This window comes from Gavia stellata, chromosome 8, assembly GCF_030936135.1.
Source record: "Gavia stellata isolate bGavSte3 chromosome 8, bGavSte3.hap2, whole genome shotgun sequence".
Classification (NCBI taxonomy): domain Eukaryota; kingdom Metazoa; phylum Chordata; class Aves; order Gaviiformes; family Gaviidae; genus Gavia; species Gavia stellata.
This window is the reverse complement of record NC_082601.1, coordinates 12,288,774-12,303,255: the sequence shown is the minus strand read 5'-3', so window position 1 is coordinate 12,303,255 and position 14,482 is coordinate 12,288,774. Positions and strand designations below refer to the sequence as shown.

Here is a 14,482-nt window from a genome sequence, read left to right as displayed (position 1 = left end):
GGCAGTGTGCTCAGTACTGTAGCTCTTCAGTGCAGGGGAAGAAGACACTATTTATCTCTTTGTTTTTCTCTCTGTGTGTGAGTTCACAAAACATTTCCAAAGAAGCATTTCATGGCTGTGAAAAGGTTGTTTGTCTATATCATTTAAGCCAGTATACGACTCGGAAAATTGAATTTTGTACCTCTCCTGCATGGTAACTTTCCATAATATTTCAATATGCATTTTTTATTCACAAGCATGTCATTATTGCTTTATCCTGCAGCTTTCATTAGTAGTCAGTATCATGTGTCTCGACTTTCTGGAGTTAATATACACCTTGCTATAAATGGATATTGCAACATTTGATAGGGCTTCCCAGGAAAGTGGTAGAGAGCCTAGATGTATTTCCACAGGCCGCATTTTTATCAGATCCAAGAGGATATTTTTCTGGACCTCTCAGTCCCATGTAATATCCCTGAAACCTGCTGGTGGGCACTGGGCCAAATCCTGCGGTGGGATCCACTGGATGAGGTATAAAACAGAGATCTGTGGACTCACGACCATTTCTATGGTATGTTCCTTAGGAACAGGAGTTCCGGCTGGAAAGTCCTAGCTACTTTTCCAGTGCATGTTTATAAATGTCAGGTTTATAAAAGGTTATTCTAAATGTCCTGCCTCAAATCGCTGGCCGTGGCACCTGTGCCCTGCCATCAGTCGGCTGCCATGAAATATGGGAAATGCCAGTATGTGTTTGGTTGTCTCCAACCATAGCTGGCTCTGGCCATTTTAGGCACTTTTGGGTAGAAGCTGTTCTCCACGATGTGTTTCTGCAGCCCTGTACCAGTGGTGCTGACTGGACCCCGTAACAAAGCTGCAGGCAGGGCAGGATGCAGACGTAAGATGGGTGGTGAGGGGCATCAGCGCAACTACTATTTCCCGTGACTGACACGAGCATATTGCACCAGCTGGTGGTGGCAGAGGGGTGGAAACACATCTTCTTAATGTGCACCTGCTAATATAAATTAATTATTATAATAATGAAGCCAAAGTGTGATGAATCTGTTCTCTCCAGCCCATCTTTCATTCTGCCTTTGTTTTGGAAGCAGGCAGAAAACTATCAGTGCATTTCTTTCTTTTCCTTTGTGCGGTTAACTTGCCATTTTTGTTTTGTCATCACGCCTAATGTTTCATTGACTTCTGACTGTGGCTGGTCATTTATTCAAAGCCATACTAGCATGGTAGTGCCTAAGAATTATTAAACAACTAACATAATGGACAAGTCATTCCAGCAGCAGAGCTGGAGTTTGCAGGAGAAGGTCATGGAACCCGCAGGCTGAGTCGTAGGCTGGAAACGTGGACACAGTTTGTCCTTTTATCAGCAAAGCTAGAACCAAAATACGAGAAGGTGTGTGTGGTTGCATGTTTGTGTTGGAGAGCAGGGATGCCTCATATGAGATGTCTATGCAGGATGGATTCCTGGCTGGAGAAAAATATAAAAATGGGTTATTAAAACTGCTGCAGCCGGAGGAGTGAAATCACACCTGCAGTAGGAGACGTGGGGGAAAGGAGAAGCCGTGTTTTCTCCTCATCTCTAATTTACTGAAGGTAATAAATGTCCTTTTGTTGACTTAGCTGGGTTTAGATTGGGGTCCATTCCTCGGTATTGTACTCAAACGAGGTTTGGCAGCTGCCTGTAACAACATCCTGCTAAGACACCCCAGGCTGCAATAGGTGGTCTGTGATCAATGTATAATTTCACTGTCTTTAGGAGACCTTTCTAATGAACTTTGTGGACTATTACTGACACTTTGCATGTGACAGTTTCCTCCTGCCTGGAATTGCTGGTTTTTGCAGAGTGTGCTGTTCAGTGAAACTGAAATCAGGGAAACCACCACCAAGTAAAATCCTTTCAGAAGAAGGGAAGATGGGGAAAGGATTTTATAATGCAATCGGCGAAATTAAAAAATCTTTGCCAATATATTGCACTTCTGCCACTTCTGTTGAAAGAAAAAAATAAGGAGACAAGGTCAGGTCTGTGGCTTTTGCATTTGCAACCTGGCAGTGAGCTGCGAAGAGGGGCCCCAAACTATTTCCCTGTGTTTTAGGGATGAGTTAGATGGTCATTTGACTCCAGCTGTCGGGGATATATAGAGCAGCAGCTTGCACCCTTTGGAGATCAGTCAGATCTCATTAACCTGTAGCCAGTTATTTGTGCAGCTCTGAGCTTTCCCTTAGTGAAAACAAGCCAATTTACTGAGTTTAGGTGATAATCTTGTTAGATATATTTTAGCCCCTTCCATAAAGAAAAGTATGTTTGGGATCAAGAACATATTTCTGGTAACTCTGGCTTCCAGTCTCACAGTCTAATGGGATATGTAAGATGAGATTAAATGCGTATCCTCTGTCTTTGAAGGCTGCCCAGGGGCTTTGTGTAACTCTACCTTCTGGTGAGTATCATTTCAGCAAATTTAAGGACTGCTTGTCCAGGAAGAGATCCAGACAGCTAGTGAGGCTTTAATCCCAGTCATCTCTTTATATGTGTCCTTAGCTGGAACGAACTAAAGGAAAGCTTCATTTTCAACCCATTGGTGATCCTTTTCTATTCAATGTTACAATAACATTGCAGGTTTTTACCACAAAAATGTCAAGCTTCTTACAGCAGTAAGTCTTAGGGCTATAAACATTTATACTAGCATGCTAAAGAGATTTGGGCATAAGGGGCCATACTGGCATTAGGGAGCGGCTGAAAATATGAGTAGGCTAACGTTAGATTAAACAGAGGCAGGCAGTAATTTAATTGGCATTTATACATTGAGAGAAAGAAAAAATAGTAAGTTTAAAAAAAAATGCGGCTAGGAATCTTTTAGAAATCAGGGAGGTAATTTGCTTTCAAAAATGATTCACAGCATCTCGTGTTAGCTAATTAACAAAACAGCAGATTTGCAAATTTAACAGCAGCAGGGTTAGGACTCGGTGGGCTCAGTTCTCATCCATGCATTTGTTAGGGTCTGTTCAGCCCCCTCGGTGTTTTGCTCTGCTCTTTGGCATCCGGGGGAGCTCGGCCTCTTTCGGGGGCAGAGTTACAAGTGGCTGCGCTCCGCGATAGGAGCCAGCTGAGGGTGAAAGGGGCAGGTGGAGAGGCAGGAGATTATGCATTGACTGGCATGACTCAGCCATCCATAAAATGATTTTCATTAATGTTTAATGTGTGTCAAAAATGTCAGCATCCGTAAGAGAGACAGATAAATTATTTAGTCCTGTGAGTGTCTTGCCTTCCCCCTCCCGCTGATGTATATAAAATGTTTGCCCTGGTTTTGTTCAGATTTAGGATGTTGTCAGGGAAGTTAAACCAATCGCCGTTACACCCAGAGCGTTTCCTTGTGAGACCCTGGGAGGAGCTGCTGCTGCTACAGTTTGGTGCTTTGTTGGAGAGGTCTGGGCAATCTGAAGTCAGCTGCAAGTCGGTTGTACACAGCCACTGTCGGTGGGCTGGGGTTGTTTTCAGATTGGTTTGCAGAGGAGAAACTGAAATAAGGACAGAAGAGTGGGGTGTGAAGGGAGGTCCTGCTCTCCAAGTACGGGCTGTGAGGAGCTGCTGTTGGAGCAGCCCAGCATCACAGCGTAGCCCGTCAGCCTTCCCTGTGCCCCTGCGGGGATGTGCTGCACCTGACGTTCGCTGACATGCTTTGCCATTCTCGCTGCCTTGATTTTGCTGGTTTTGTCCGGAGGTCCATCACCCAGAGACCTGCGACCGCCTAGTCTGGATGAACTGTGTCCCACCCAGGGGTGGGGACAGCCCCCGCGGTCCCTGCAGAGCTTTGGCTGCTCTCCTACATCCCCCGCTGCCGGGATGGTTTCTATTTGCCTGCCCTTTCAAGAGCTTAGGGCATGGATCTTGCTTTATCCCTAACCGGGAATTTGTGCACGGGAAGGGAAAACTCCCCTTTGAGTTGAAGGTTTGGGTTTTCATTTTGTTAATTTTTTTTAAAAATCAGCTTCACGGGATGACACAATAGCTGCAAGCTGAAATCATAAGCCCTAGCAGAAAGAAAGAGGGCCCAAAGGGAATAAGCGAATGAAGAAATGTATCTGATCAGATGGGATTTGAGGGAGGTGAGACAGAGGGAAATGTAAGCCTAATTAATAGTGAGGTGTTAGTTGGTGAATGTTGGATGAACCACAATCAAAAATGACTAATTTAAAACCCATTCCGACACTCGCACTAGACGCAACCATCCTTCCTGGGCAGGGATCTTTCTGAAGGCAACGGGAACTTTGTCAGCCTGGGCATCTGTTTGGACAGGGCACGTTGATCCTTGTCAGAAAAATTAAAAAGAGCGCTCTGCATTAAAAGAGAAAATGTACAGATTGTCTTTAAACACAGGGGCAAATGCAATTGCTTTGTTTGTTTGGGATTTTTTTTTTTCTTTAGGGAAGTCACAGGCCTTGGGACAAGGATCTCAACTGGCCTCTAATTAAAGTTGCTTTCTTACTGTCTGGCATGAAATCCCCCTGAGAGGCAGATGTTTGCAAAGCACACTTGAGGCACTGGCATATGGTTCCTTTGTAAGGCTGGCGTTTCAGCAAAGTGCCTCCTGAATGTTGTACATAATTAGATATTTTATTTTATTTTATTGTCCCAGAGAAGTTACTGGTGGCTGGGGACCTCCAGGATCCGAGAGGGAGGCTTTCTGAGAGACGGATGGGAAGCCCTAAGCCTGTCGCTGATACGTGACAGGTGCTGGCAGATGCCCTGCTGCAGCTTTTTGGAAAAAGCTCGTCGACTAAATCAATACTAGTTAAAGGAAATTATTCTAACCTGCAGAATTTAATAGAGGATGAGACCCTAGGTACCCAACCTTTACAGCTTCACAGAGGACGTGCGTCCTTCCTACAGGAATCCATCAGCAGGTCTAAACTTTTTACAGGTTTATAAAATTCTGAGGAATGTTTCCATAAGGAATCCAATTGTAATTGAGAGGGGAGGGAAATGAAAAGAAAATATTCATGCACACTAGGCTTGGGTAGAAACCATGGCCATGCTTAAAATGTGACTTCAGATTACAAGTGGCCTGTACCTCTTTATTAACATCATAAAAGACTGTTGCATCTGGGTGGTCACTGATGTGTAGTGTGATCTCCAGCAAGACAATTAATGACTAAAAGCTCAAGGTGCTGAATACACTCATTTCCCTCTGGGGGAGCCCATCCATCCATTGCACACTTAAGAAATAAACCACAGGATTTTGTGTCAGATGACCTAATTTTTCCAATTCTTTTAATGTCTCCCTTTCCCGCCCAAAAAGTCCTTTCTGTGATCACCAGAGCAAGTCTTTCCGACTGCCGGTGCCTCATTTTTGCCTATCTATAAAAGTACACTGCAACAGTTCCCTGCCTCAGAAAGGCTTTTTGAGGCAAAATTAATTCATGTTTGTAAGGTGCTTTTGAGGTCTGTGGACCTGACTGTGCTTTACTAATGTGGGCAGTCATTATTTCCGTTCTGTAAAGAGGAAACCCAAGATCTAGCACAGTTAAAACAGCTTGTTCAGGATCAGAAAGCAATTTAGGAGCAGAACCACAAATAGAGCCAAGTCTTTTGACTAGCAGTCAGATGTGCTATCCACGGGACTACCTATAATGTCTAATTATTTTTCTAAGGGTAGGAACTGAAAGATCTCAGCCTGATTCCAAAGTCCTGATGAAAATAAAAAGGAAATGCGTTAAAGATTGACTCACAGTCATTGCATTCTCTTAGCATCTCTATTAGTGTATGTTTAAAATGAACTGAATAAAATCCCCCATGGATGGAGATGAAGCAGAGCCTTCGCCACAGATTGTGCATTAATTCAGTATCCTTCTGATGCTTTGAATGGTTTTGTGCCATGTATGAATAGCGAAGGCTGGCTGTTGGCTTAGGTGGGATGCACAGGGTGCGATGTTTTAGGCTTCAGATGCTGAACACAGCTTATTAGAGGCCACATGTGCACAGAGGCTAATGAATTTGCATGCTTGCTGCAAGCGGCTGTGTCTTTCTTGAAGCCTTGCCTATTCTTTGGCATGCTTTCAAGCTGAGGCTACTGTTTAAATGTGTGGACATTCAAAGGCTGTGCTGGGAGGTTCGATGCTGCCAAGTACCTCGTGGAAGGAATAACAATCTCAGCAATTAGCAAGCTCCCCCAAACCCCAGCTCTGCCTCTCTCAGTGTTACAGGCAGGGGAGGGAAGGGGGCTGTGCTGGCAGTGGCTCTCCCTTTGCAGAGATTCAAGCAGTGGAAAATCAGAGGGACCGACCTGTCGGTGTAGAGGGGCAGAAAAGCTGCTGGACCTCTGACAAGCACTGGCAAAACTTGGAAGTGGAGGTAGCCTGTAGTATTGCCACCCAATACTGTGACCAGAAGGATGTTCCAGCGAGCAGTAGTGGTGTATAATTAATAAAAGGAAGGACAGAATAAGGAAACACAGAGAAAATAATATTAGTCTTGGACTGAGCCTAAGTATTACATATAAAAACAACATTCATCTTTTCATTTTAGAATAAATGCAGCAATGTAATGAGTATAGCTTTTGTCTCAGCTGGGATAAAGTGCTTGGCGTGTGGTGCAGTGGGATTAGTCTTCTGTGCAGACCATCTATTTGGTGTCCATGGTCCTCGCAACTTTTGAAGCTATGGTGTGGGTCTGTGTGTCAGTCTGCACACTACATCTGGTGGCATAAAAACATTTACTCTGGATAAGACTAACAGGAGCACCAGAGATCAGATTCACAGCAGATTTATGGTTGGATCCTCTATCAGGTACCTGTTAGGCGCTTTGCATACCTTTATGTCTATAATCCTGTGTTTATATACATTTACACCTGCAGAAATAAGTAGACTTCAACCACAAGCTTAAATGCTGTGTGGGTCTTCAGTTATATAGCAGGAAAGCCATCACAAGTCTACGAAGGTCCCGGGGATTATTTACATTTCCATTGCAGAGCTGAAAGCAAGCTCTAGCCTCTGCTCTGCACGGGGTAAGAAACACAGCCAATGCCAGCTGTGTTTCGACGGAAAATATTGGCAATCTCCGTGTTAGCTTTTGCTGGTCTCCCCAGATGAGCGTTGCATGCTGTGGCCCTGCTTACTGCTCAAGGTATGTTGAACGCAGATGGTCTGTTTGCTGTACTCATTTGTTTAGGAAGGGTGGACATGTCAGGAGCACCAGGTGAAGAGTTCTTGCTTGAGAAAGTGAGCCAGGGCTGGAGGGGGAGAGCCGCCGTCCTTGCGCCGGGGCTATAGCGTTAGTTCAACCTGCCTTTCACCCTATCCCTGCCACTTTCTGACCTGCAATAAATGCTTCCTGTGAGGCCAGGTATTACGTTTTATTGGTTATTAAGGAGAATAATAACCTTTGTTAGTGAAGTATATAGCTCTGGGTTAATCTTCAATAATAGTTGGTAATTATATTTACAGATAAATTTTGTATTCTTTCTGGCTGGTGCTGCCTTTAGATTCAATTCAATTCAATCCTTCCTTCCTTCCTTCCTTCCTCCGTGAAGTCAAAATCTCTCTTCTGCTGCCTGCAGCGGGGAAGGGCAGCAGGAGAGCCTCACAGGCTCCTGGGATGCTCAGGGCACTAAAATGCTCTTTCTTTGCATCAGGGGTCAGGCTGTTGTCCGCAGAGGAGCGATCGGCAGATGCAGAGTCTCCAGCCCCATTTATCTCTGCCAGATGGTGCTAAAATACTAGTCCAGAGCACATGTTGCTTCTATTCAACCAAATGCTTGTGCCATGCTGTGGCCTCTCTGCCTCTGAACCAATGAGCCTCAGCCAGCAAAATCCCAGCGGCAAAGGCCCCGTCAGCCCTCGGTAAGCCCCTCTCCATGGCTCGTAGAAAATCAAAGAAATCAAACTAGGAAGGCTCACAGCCCTGTGGGGACAGACAATAGTGTGCAAGAAAGAAAGGAAGGGGTTAAAGAGGGTTCAGCACGCACAAAAAGTAAATATTTGAGGCAGAAATGCAGAAAGAAGGAATAATGGAGAGAGAAGGGCAGGAGGAGGAAGCAAGAAGTATAAAGAGAAGAAGAGGGAGGATTATATTCTGCCAGAAAACAAAGGGATAGTTGTATGAGAAAAGCATTGGGGAAGTGTTGGGGAAGTGAGAGTTCAGCTCTGCACAAACTTTCTGTCTGACACGGGACAAGTCAATCCCTCTGTGTTTCAGTTTACAAATGCTACAATGGGAATGATAAAGTCTCCTTTGTTCTGCCTCTCTCTGCTCACATCAGACATCCCTTCTGTTTGTATATTGTAGAAAGTCAAGATGCTACCATACTGCAAAGAAAAATAAAATCCACTGAGACTTTGAGGAGAAAAATAAAAGAGGTGGGAAGGCAAACAGGCTATGATAAACCTAGGAGATAACTGCTCCAAAAACCAGGGTAGGGAGAGGAAGAAATACAGGGCAGGCCTTTACTGAGGGAAGAAGAAGGAAACAATATGGACCAGATTAATCCTACTGTTGCCTCCTGGACTGCAGTAGAGTTCCTCGAGGGATGGGTTTAGCCCAAGGAGTTCAGTTTTGTTTGGTTAAAAAAACTTCATGCCAAAATTTTTAAATAGTCAAATCTGTTCTGAGAACTATGAGAATGTGGGCTGCCTTTCCTGAAACATTGCATGGGACTTGGGATGAACAACTCCTGCTGAAGGCATCAGGAGCCAAGTGATTAAGCCCCATGCAGTGCTCTGACAGGAGGCCTTCTTCTTGCCTACACATACTTTTTTTTAAGTAGAGAAAGTGTTTCCATATTTCCAGCAGCTGATCTTTATTTGAAGCCAAGAGCCGCATTTATCAGATTAGAATCGTTTCTAGGAAAAGCCACTCTGGAGCAGACCGTGGGTCCATCGAGCCCAAGACGGTGTCTCCAACAGAGGCCCTGCACTCTGCTTAGAGAAAGAAATCCTAAAGCCCGCAGGGCTCTCTCCAGGGATAATTTATATTTCACTCCAAGAGTTAGAGTTTGGCTTTCACTCCAAAGTCTGTAGGCTTATATTCTTTCCAAAACTCTTGCTTATTTTATTAATCTTTTCAGTTCCCTGGAGATGTTTGTTATTTGCAGATCTGGAACCCATTCAGGAAGCCCCTTGAGTTGCTGACCGCTGCATCCTGCGGCAGCGAGTTCCCCAGGCCAGCTGAGGCATTTGTGCGGGGAGAAAGGCATTTTCTTTTCTCAATTTCAGGTTTGCCGCATTTAATGTGGAAGCATGCCTTAAGCTTCCCGTCTCACCCAGCTGGCTTCTCATTACAGCATCTCACCTAAAACTGTGAGCTGCTTCTGCCGTGCAGGGAATCCCTGCTAGGAGACAGGCTGTGCATGTGTGAGGCTGCTCTGCCCTGAAACATGACTCAGCCACGCTGAGGATCCACTTTTTTAATTTTTCAGCACTCCAAGTTCACAAGAATACATTATTCTGTCAGATGTTGCTGCAGGCATGGTGTGTTTTCTTCTCGTGTCACTGGAGTAATAGAAGTTTGTGGACAGTCTTAGCGTCCCCACTATGTGGATAGCACACTAAGCCAGGACGTGATAAAGGTGTGAGGGGCTGCAGGGTGACTGGGACGTGGCACCGTGCTCTCTGTGCCTCTTTTGGTAAAGAGGCGATTGCAATGCTCAAGCTTCTTGGCAGACGATGGTGAGACTTGCAGGTAGAAGGGCAAGAGGGGCACTGTTGTGTAGTCCCATGCTTATGATGGTGAACCAGCAAAGCAGTGCATGGACAGTGGGCAGGGTGGCTCAGTGTTCAGCCTGCCCTTCCTTCATCCGTCTGTCTTTCTCTGTCCTTCTGCCACAGAAGGGCTCGGGTCTTACAAGGGTAGGAGAGAGGTGTAGGGTGGGATACAAAGTACAGCCTTTGTCATCATCTAGTAACGAACTGGCTAGATGGTTGTATACCCAGGGCTCTGCGGCAAAAATTAGATGGTGCTATGCAGACATGGCTTCGGATCCAACACGCAAACAAACCAAATGTATTAGAAACAGCTGGGGAATAGGATGAAAATGAGCATTATTGGGGGTATGCTTATAATAACTTATGAACTGGGGAATGCATCATTGTTGCGCTGGGCCCTCCTGGAGAGAGATTTGCTGTTGCTTTTGGAGCCCTTATTACAGCCATTGGTTTTCCCATTTATGCATCCTTTCCCCCAGCCCTTGCTGGAAAACCTGACAGCATGCTCTGAGGTGTAGCTGCTAACGCGAGGATTTTGTCAGGAGCTGGAGTGACCTCTGAAAACAGTGGCCATGGCCTCATCTGTGGGTCGTGAGCTGCCACTTGGGTGAGCACATACATCACCCAGAGTGAGGGCATTGCTTTAGGCACTGATCTGCCTTCAGGAGTTTCCTCCCTCATCCCGAGGGAAGTTTTGCAGCTCTTGGGAGTTCTTGTCGATTCCCTGGCTGTAGGACAGGCTCACAGTTTTTGAATTCACTCATCAGTTTGGAGCATGACTGAGCTGTCCTGGGGGATACTGAGAAAGGTGAAAAGACCTGCTGGCAGCACTGTCCACATTCGTGTCTTTTCTTGCCTCTCCTGTGCACAGTCAGGACATCGGGGCTGTTAGCAGCGAGCCTCTTGCCTGCAGCCTGCCCTGCTGCAGCTCAGGAAGTGACCATCTTCAAAACTCATACATTTTTCTCCTGGTCCCCATGCGTATTACCTCTGTGAGATGCAGTCCTTCCTTGTGGGAGAGTGTTTGAAATGGTCCTTCAGCCCTCAGTATAGTGGGCTCTTGCTAAGAAGTCCTTATTGTGTGTTTTACGTATACGAATACTGCACCCACTGACATTTTTTTGGTAATGTTCACTAAGACTTCAGTTGTATAACATCTACTGCACAGTTAAGTGCCTAACAACTGACTTTGCTGTTTCCCTGACAAATTTAACAAATATTGGCCAAAACTCAACCTTCACTGACACTGCTGATCTTGCAGCTGGAGGAATTTGGCCCAGTACTGCGCTTCAGTGTCTTTGAGCCATTGTGATGTGTCTAGCATGTTGGCTGTTCTCATTTGCTTCATGGTTGGATGAGATGCTTATATATAAAGCTGCTTAAATTCCAAGTGTTGCCTGTTGTTCTTACCTTTGATGTGAGAGCTAGCCACAGCCTGGGACCTGAGAGGTTATTCTTGTTAAGAGGATAAGTTAATAGCAACATCTTGTATATTTAGCACAGAGTGCACAAAGTCCCGCTCACATGAACACAGAAAGAGTTCAGCAACCAGGACTAGTTTCCCTGGTCTCAAAACACTTTACTGACACAAGGCAGTCTTTAGGGATCTCTCAGGACCCTGCTCCAATGCCTGTTCTAATTGCATTTACATTGGTCTTGGCCTTGCATTGAATTACCTCACTCCTTTGTGTGCTGATTTTCACAAGCATAGGCTCAGCTGGTGAGCTTGCTCATCTTCTGGAGCTGAGTGTTGCGGAGGTGACACCTGAGAGCATGTGGGGACACAGAGAGGTAGTTGAAGCCATCGGTCACCAGTGAGGGACGTATTTGCATGTACAAGACAGTCTTGTTGCACAAGCTGCCTGTGAGTGGCAAATGCTACCTCATTTGCCATTGGCAGTAACTCAACCATAATAATAATAATACTTGTAGGTACGCAGATTCAGCTGTAGGTGAAAATGGCTGTTATGGTCCTGTCTGTTGCGTATGTCTGCATGGATTGAACCACTGTAGCATTGCAGGCTGCATGGTGCAAGAAACAGATGACAATATACAGGGGAGGCTTTTATCCCCATTCCCACTTTCAGACCCAGACGGTTGGGTGTCATCTACTGTCTTCTCCAAGGAAGGTGTGATGGCTGGAGCAATGTTGCCCTGTTTCTAGCCAGTCAAGAAAGCCGCTTAGTGAGAAGTCTCTCTTGCCCTGGTACCATCTCAGAAGAATGGTGGTTGCTGCCTGCCTGTGAAAGGCAGAAAGTGAAAATACAGAGTTTCAAATGTGTTGTACTCTTTGACGAGCTGGAATAGATTTAAGGCCGTATTGAAGATCACTTGTCATAATGGGTATTCACTACCCAGTGATGGATGAGTTATTTTTTAGAGCAACTGCAAAGATGTCCTTCAACCCCACCTCTTGTTTTGTAATAGCGCTGATGGAATAGCAGTGTCTGGCCTGCTGTGGGGTGATCTGTTACCGCTGGTCTTTTGCAAAGCAGAAAGATGCTGCTGGTGGCTGAAACCATTGTCGATTCTTTTCCTAAGACTTCCAGGAGAGTAAAAATCTGGGACTTCTTTGGTGAACTTTCAGGAGACATGAAATAATTTGGCTCTGCAGGGAAGGCAAATGGCTTATGCAGGTATATTTAACATGTAATCAAACAGAATGAATTACATGAGGATGTGCTGTGGCTTCAAACCACTCCGTACCCAGGGAAAACTTTGGCTGGCTCATAAGGAACGTGTCCTCCCTCTGAGTGCGGTCCCCACCTTGAACCGTTCCATCTCCAGCTGTGCTGTGTAGAGCAGAAAGGGGGGAAGGGGAAAAGCCTTTTTTAAGCCAGCCCCTGTGCAAATCTCTCTCAAGGGCTGTTGCTAAATGGATATGTATGTGCTGTAATGTTCCCTACAATTTTGCCTGGACTGTGTTCAAAACGTGAGTGGCGAAGGCTCCTGGCTCGGTGTGCAAGCTGGGCATCTCCCAGGTTCACTAGTATGGTCTGTGAAAAAGGCAGCAGGGATAAATCTGGTTCCTTGGTGGGAAATTTGTTAACCTTTCAGAACTTCTGAAGGGTAAAGTGATGAGTTGATTCTCTGTATTTTCTTTTTACAAACACATCTCTATTGATGCTAATGGTGTTTGTGTATCAGCCATTAGGGTCTGTCTCTTGGTGCTCTTATGTAATTTATAGACTTTCTCCAGTCTGATTTTGAGAAACATGGAATGTCCGTGAAGCTGGGAGCAAGGACATGCTCTCTTCTAATGTGGCTTTTCTGTTTTCCTCTGTTTTGCAGGTTCTTTTCGAAATGATGGTTTAAAAGCTGCTGATGTCCTTCCTATACTAAAGGAGAAAGTGGCCTTCGTGTCAGGTGAGTACATCTTTTCTGGATCCCTCCAGCCCAGCATGAGTACTGCCTGTCACATCCTGGTCCTTATGGCACTGCAAAGTCACGAGGGACCAGTTTCATGTTTGGACTTGGTAGTACTTAAATCAGCTCTTCTAAGAAAAGGGCTGTATGTGGAACAGGGCTATCCAGTAATACTCAGAGTGGTGGAAACTGGCCCATGGTGATTTTCTTCACGTTCTGAGAAACAGGTCAATGGGCAGCACAGGTGGGATGAAATGCAGCTTCTCAGCTCCAGCCCAGACCTATGCTGTCTCAGAATTCAGGATGGTTCAGGGATCCTGCTTTGGGTTCAAGGTCAGTGAATAGCATTAATTCCTGTTCTTAGGAAGCACTCAGGCCTGTAAATCACTGGTGTTTCATTTGAAATCCCAATCAACTTGCAGTTAAAAGTAGCATTGATGCTGCATTTACATAATAACTCAGATGCTCAAAGATCTCCTGTCATCCTGTACAAAGATTTACAGCCTTCATTCAGGAGACAAATCTCGAGGACCTGGGAGTGGATGAGGACTAGACAATATGGAAAAGGCTTTGAGAATAGCTTGAAGGATATTGTTTCTGGGGTGAATTACCACTTGTCAGGGAGAGGGGGAAGGGAAAGTCTGAAGTGATCATAATCTTGCATGAAGTCACTCAAATTGGCAGTATAAAACCGGGCTATTTCCAGTGCCAGCGTTTCTGATTATTGGAAACCATTCAAGCTGCTTTTGGTGATCTTCCCTGTTGCAATGAGAAAATCTGCATTAAGAGCAGCCAGCCCCCTTCTTTACAGTCTTTGCTTTTTGTTTCCTTCGTCGCCGCAGTAATGCTGACTGCAGAGGGGAGGAGAGCAGCAGCGAGGCTGTTAGGTACCCAGGCTCTTGCTCCTTAGCTGCTGGAGTGGAGCCCGTGAGGATGGGGCTCGTCACCCTGCCAGGCCATGGAGATGCCTGGCCAGGCAAGAAAAGCTTTCGCCTTGACTAATGGTTGGCGTGAGATGTCTTCCCATGTAGCAACAGTTAAACGGTCCAGGGATCATGAGTCCAGCAGTGGCTTGGGCAAACAATTTGTGGCTCTATAAACCCTAAACTTTCTGACCAGCAACATGAAAATCCAGGACTTTGAGGGAAGTTTGTAAGACAACAAAAGCCTCCTGTGAAAACCCAAGACTATCCCAACAGTACTTGCATGCAGGACTACTTTACCTCGCACTGGTGTCTCATTCTGAATGTCCTGAAATGTTTTACATGGTTGTTGTCTTTCACTGCTCCAAAGAGGGTAACATAGTCATAAAAACACAGCGTACCTGCAAACTTGTTTGCGACACAAAGCTGAACCGGGTGCTCTGGGGAAGTGAAAGGGAGGAATTTACACAGGGAGTGTATTGGAATTTAGTTCTTGGCTGCTGCTGTTG

General features: G+C 45.5%; 1 protein-coding gene across 2 annotated transcripts in view; it reads left to right on the top strand.

The window, feature by feature from the left end:
- The window catches only part of KALRN (kalirin RhoGEF kinase), a 530,063-nt gene that overhangs the window by 156,388 nt on the left and 359,193 nt on the right, over window positions 1–14,482 (top strand). For both annotated transcript variants that reach the window (XM_059820280.1, XM_059820281.1), the window contains exon 2: window positions 12,976–13,050. In XM_059820280.1, the coding sequence (XP_059676263.1) occupies window positions 12,976–13,050 (75 nt within the window). The remainder of the gene's footprint in view (window positions 1–12,975; window positions 13,051–14,482) is intronic.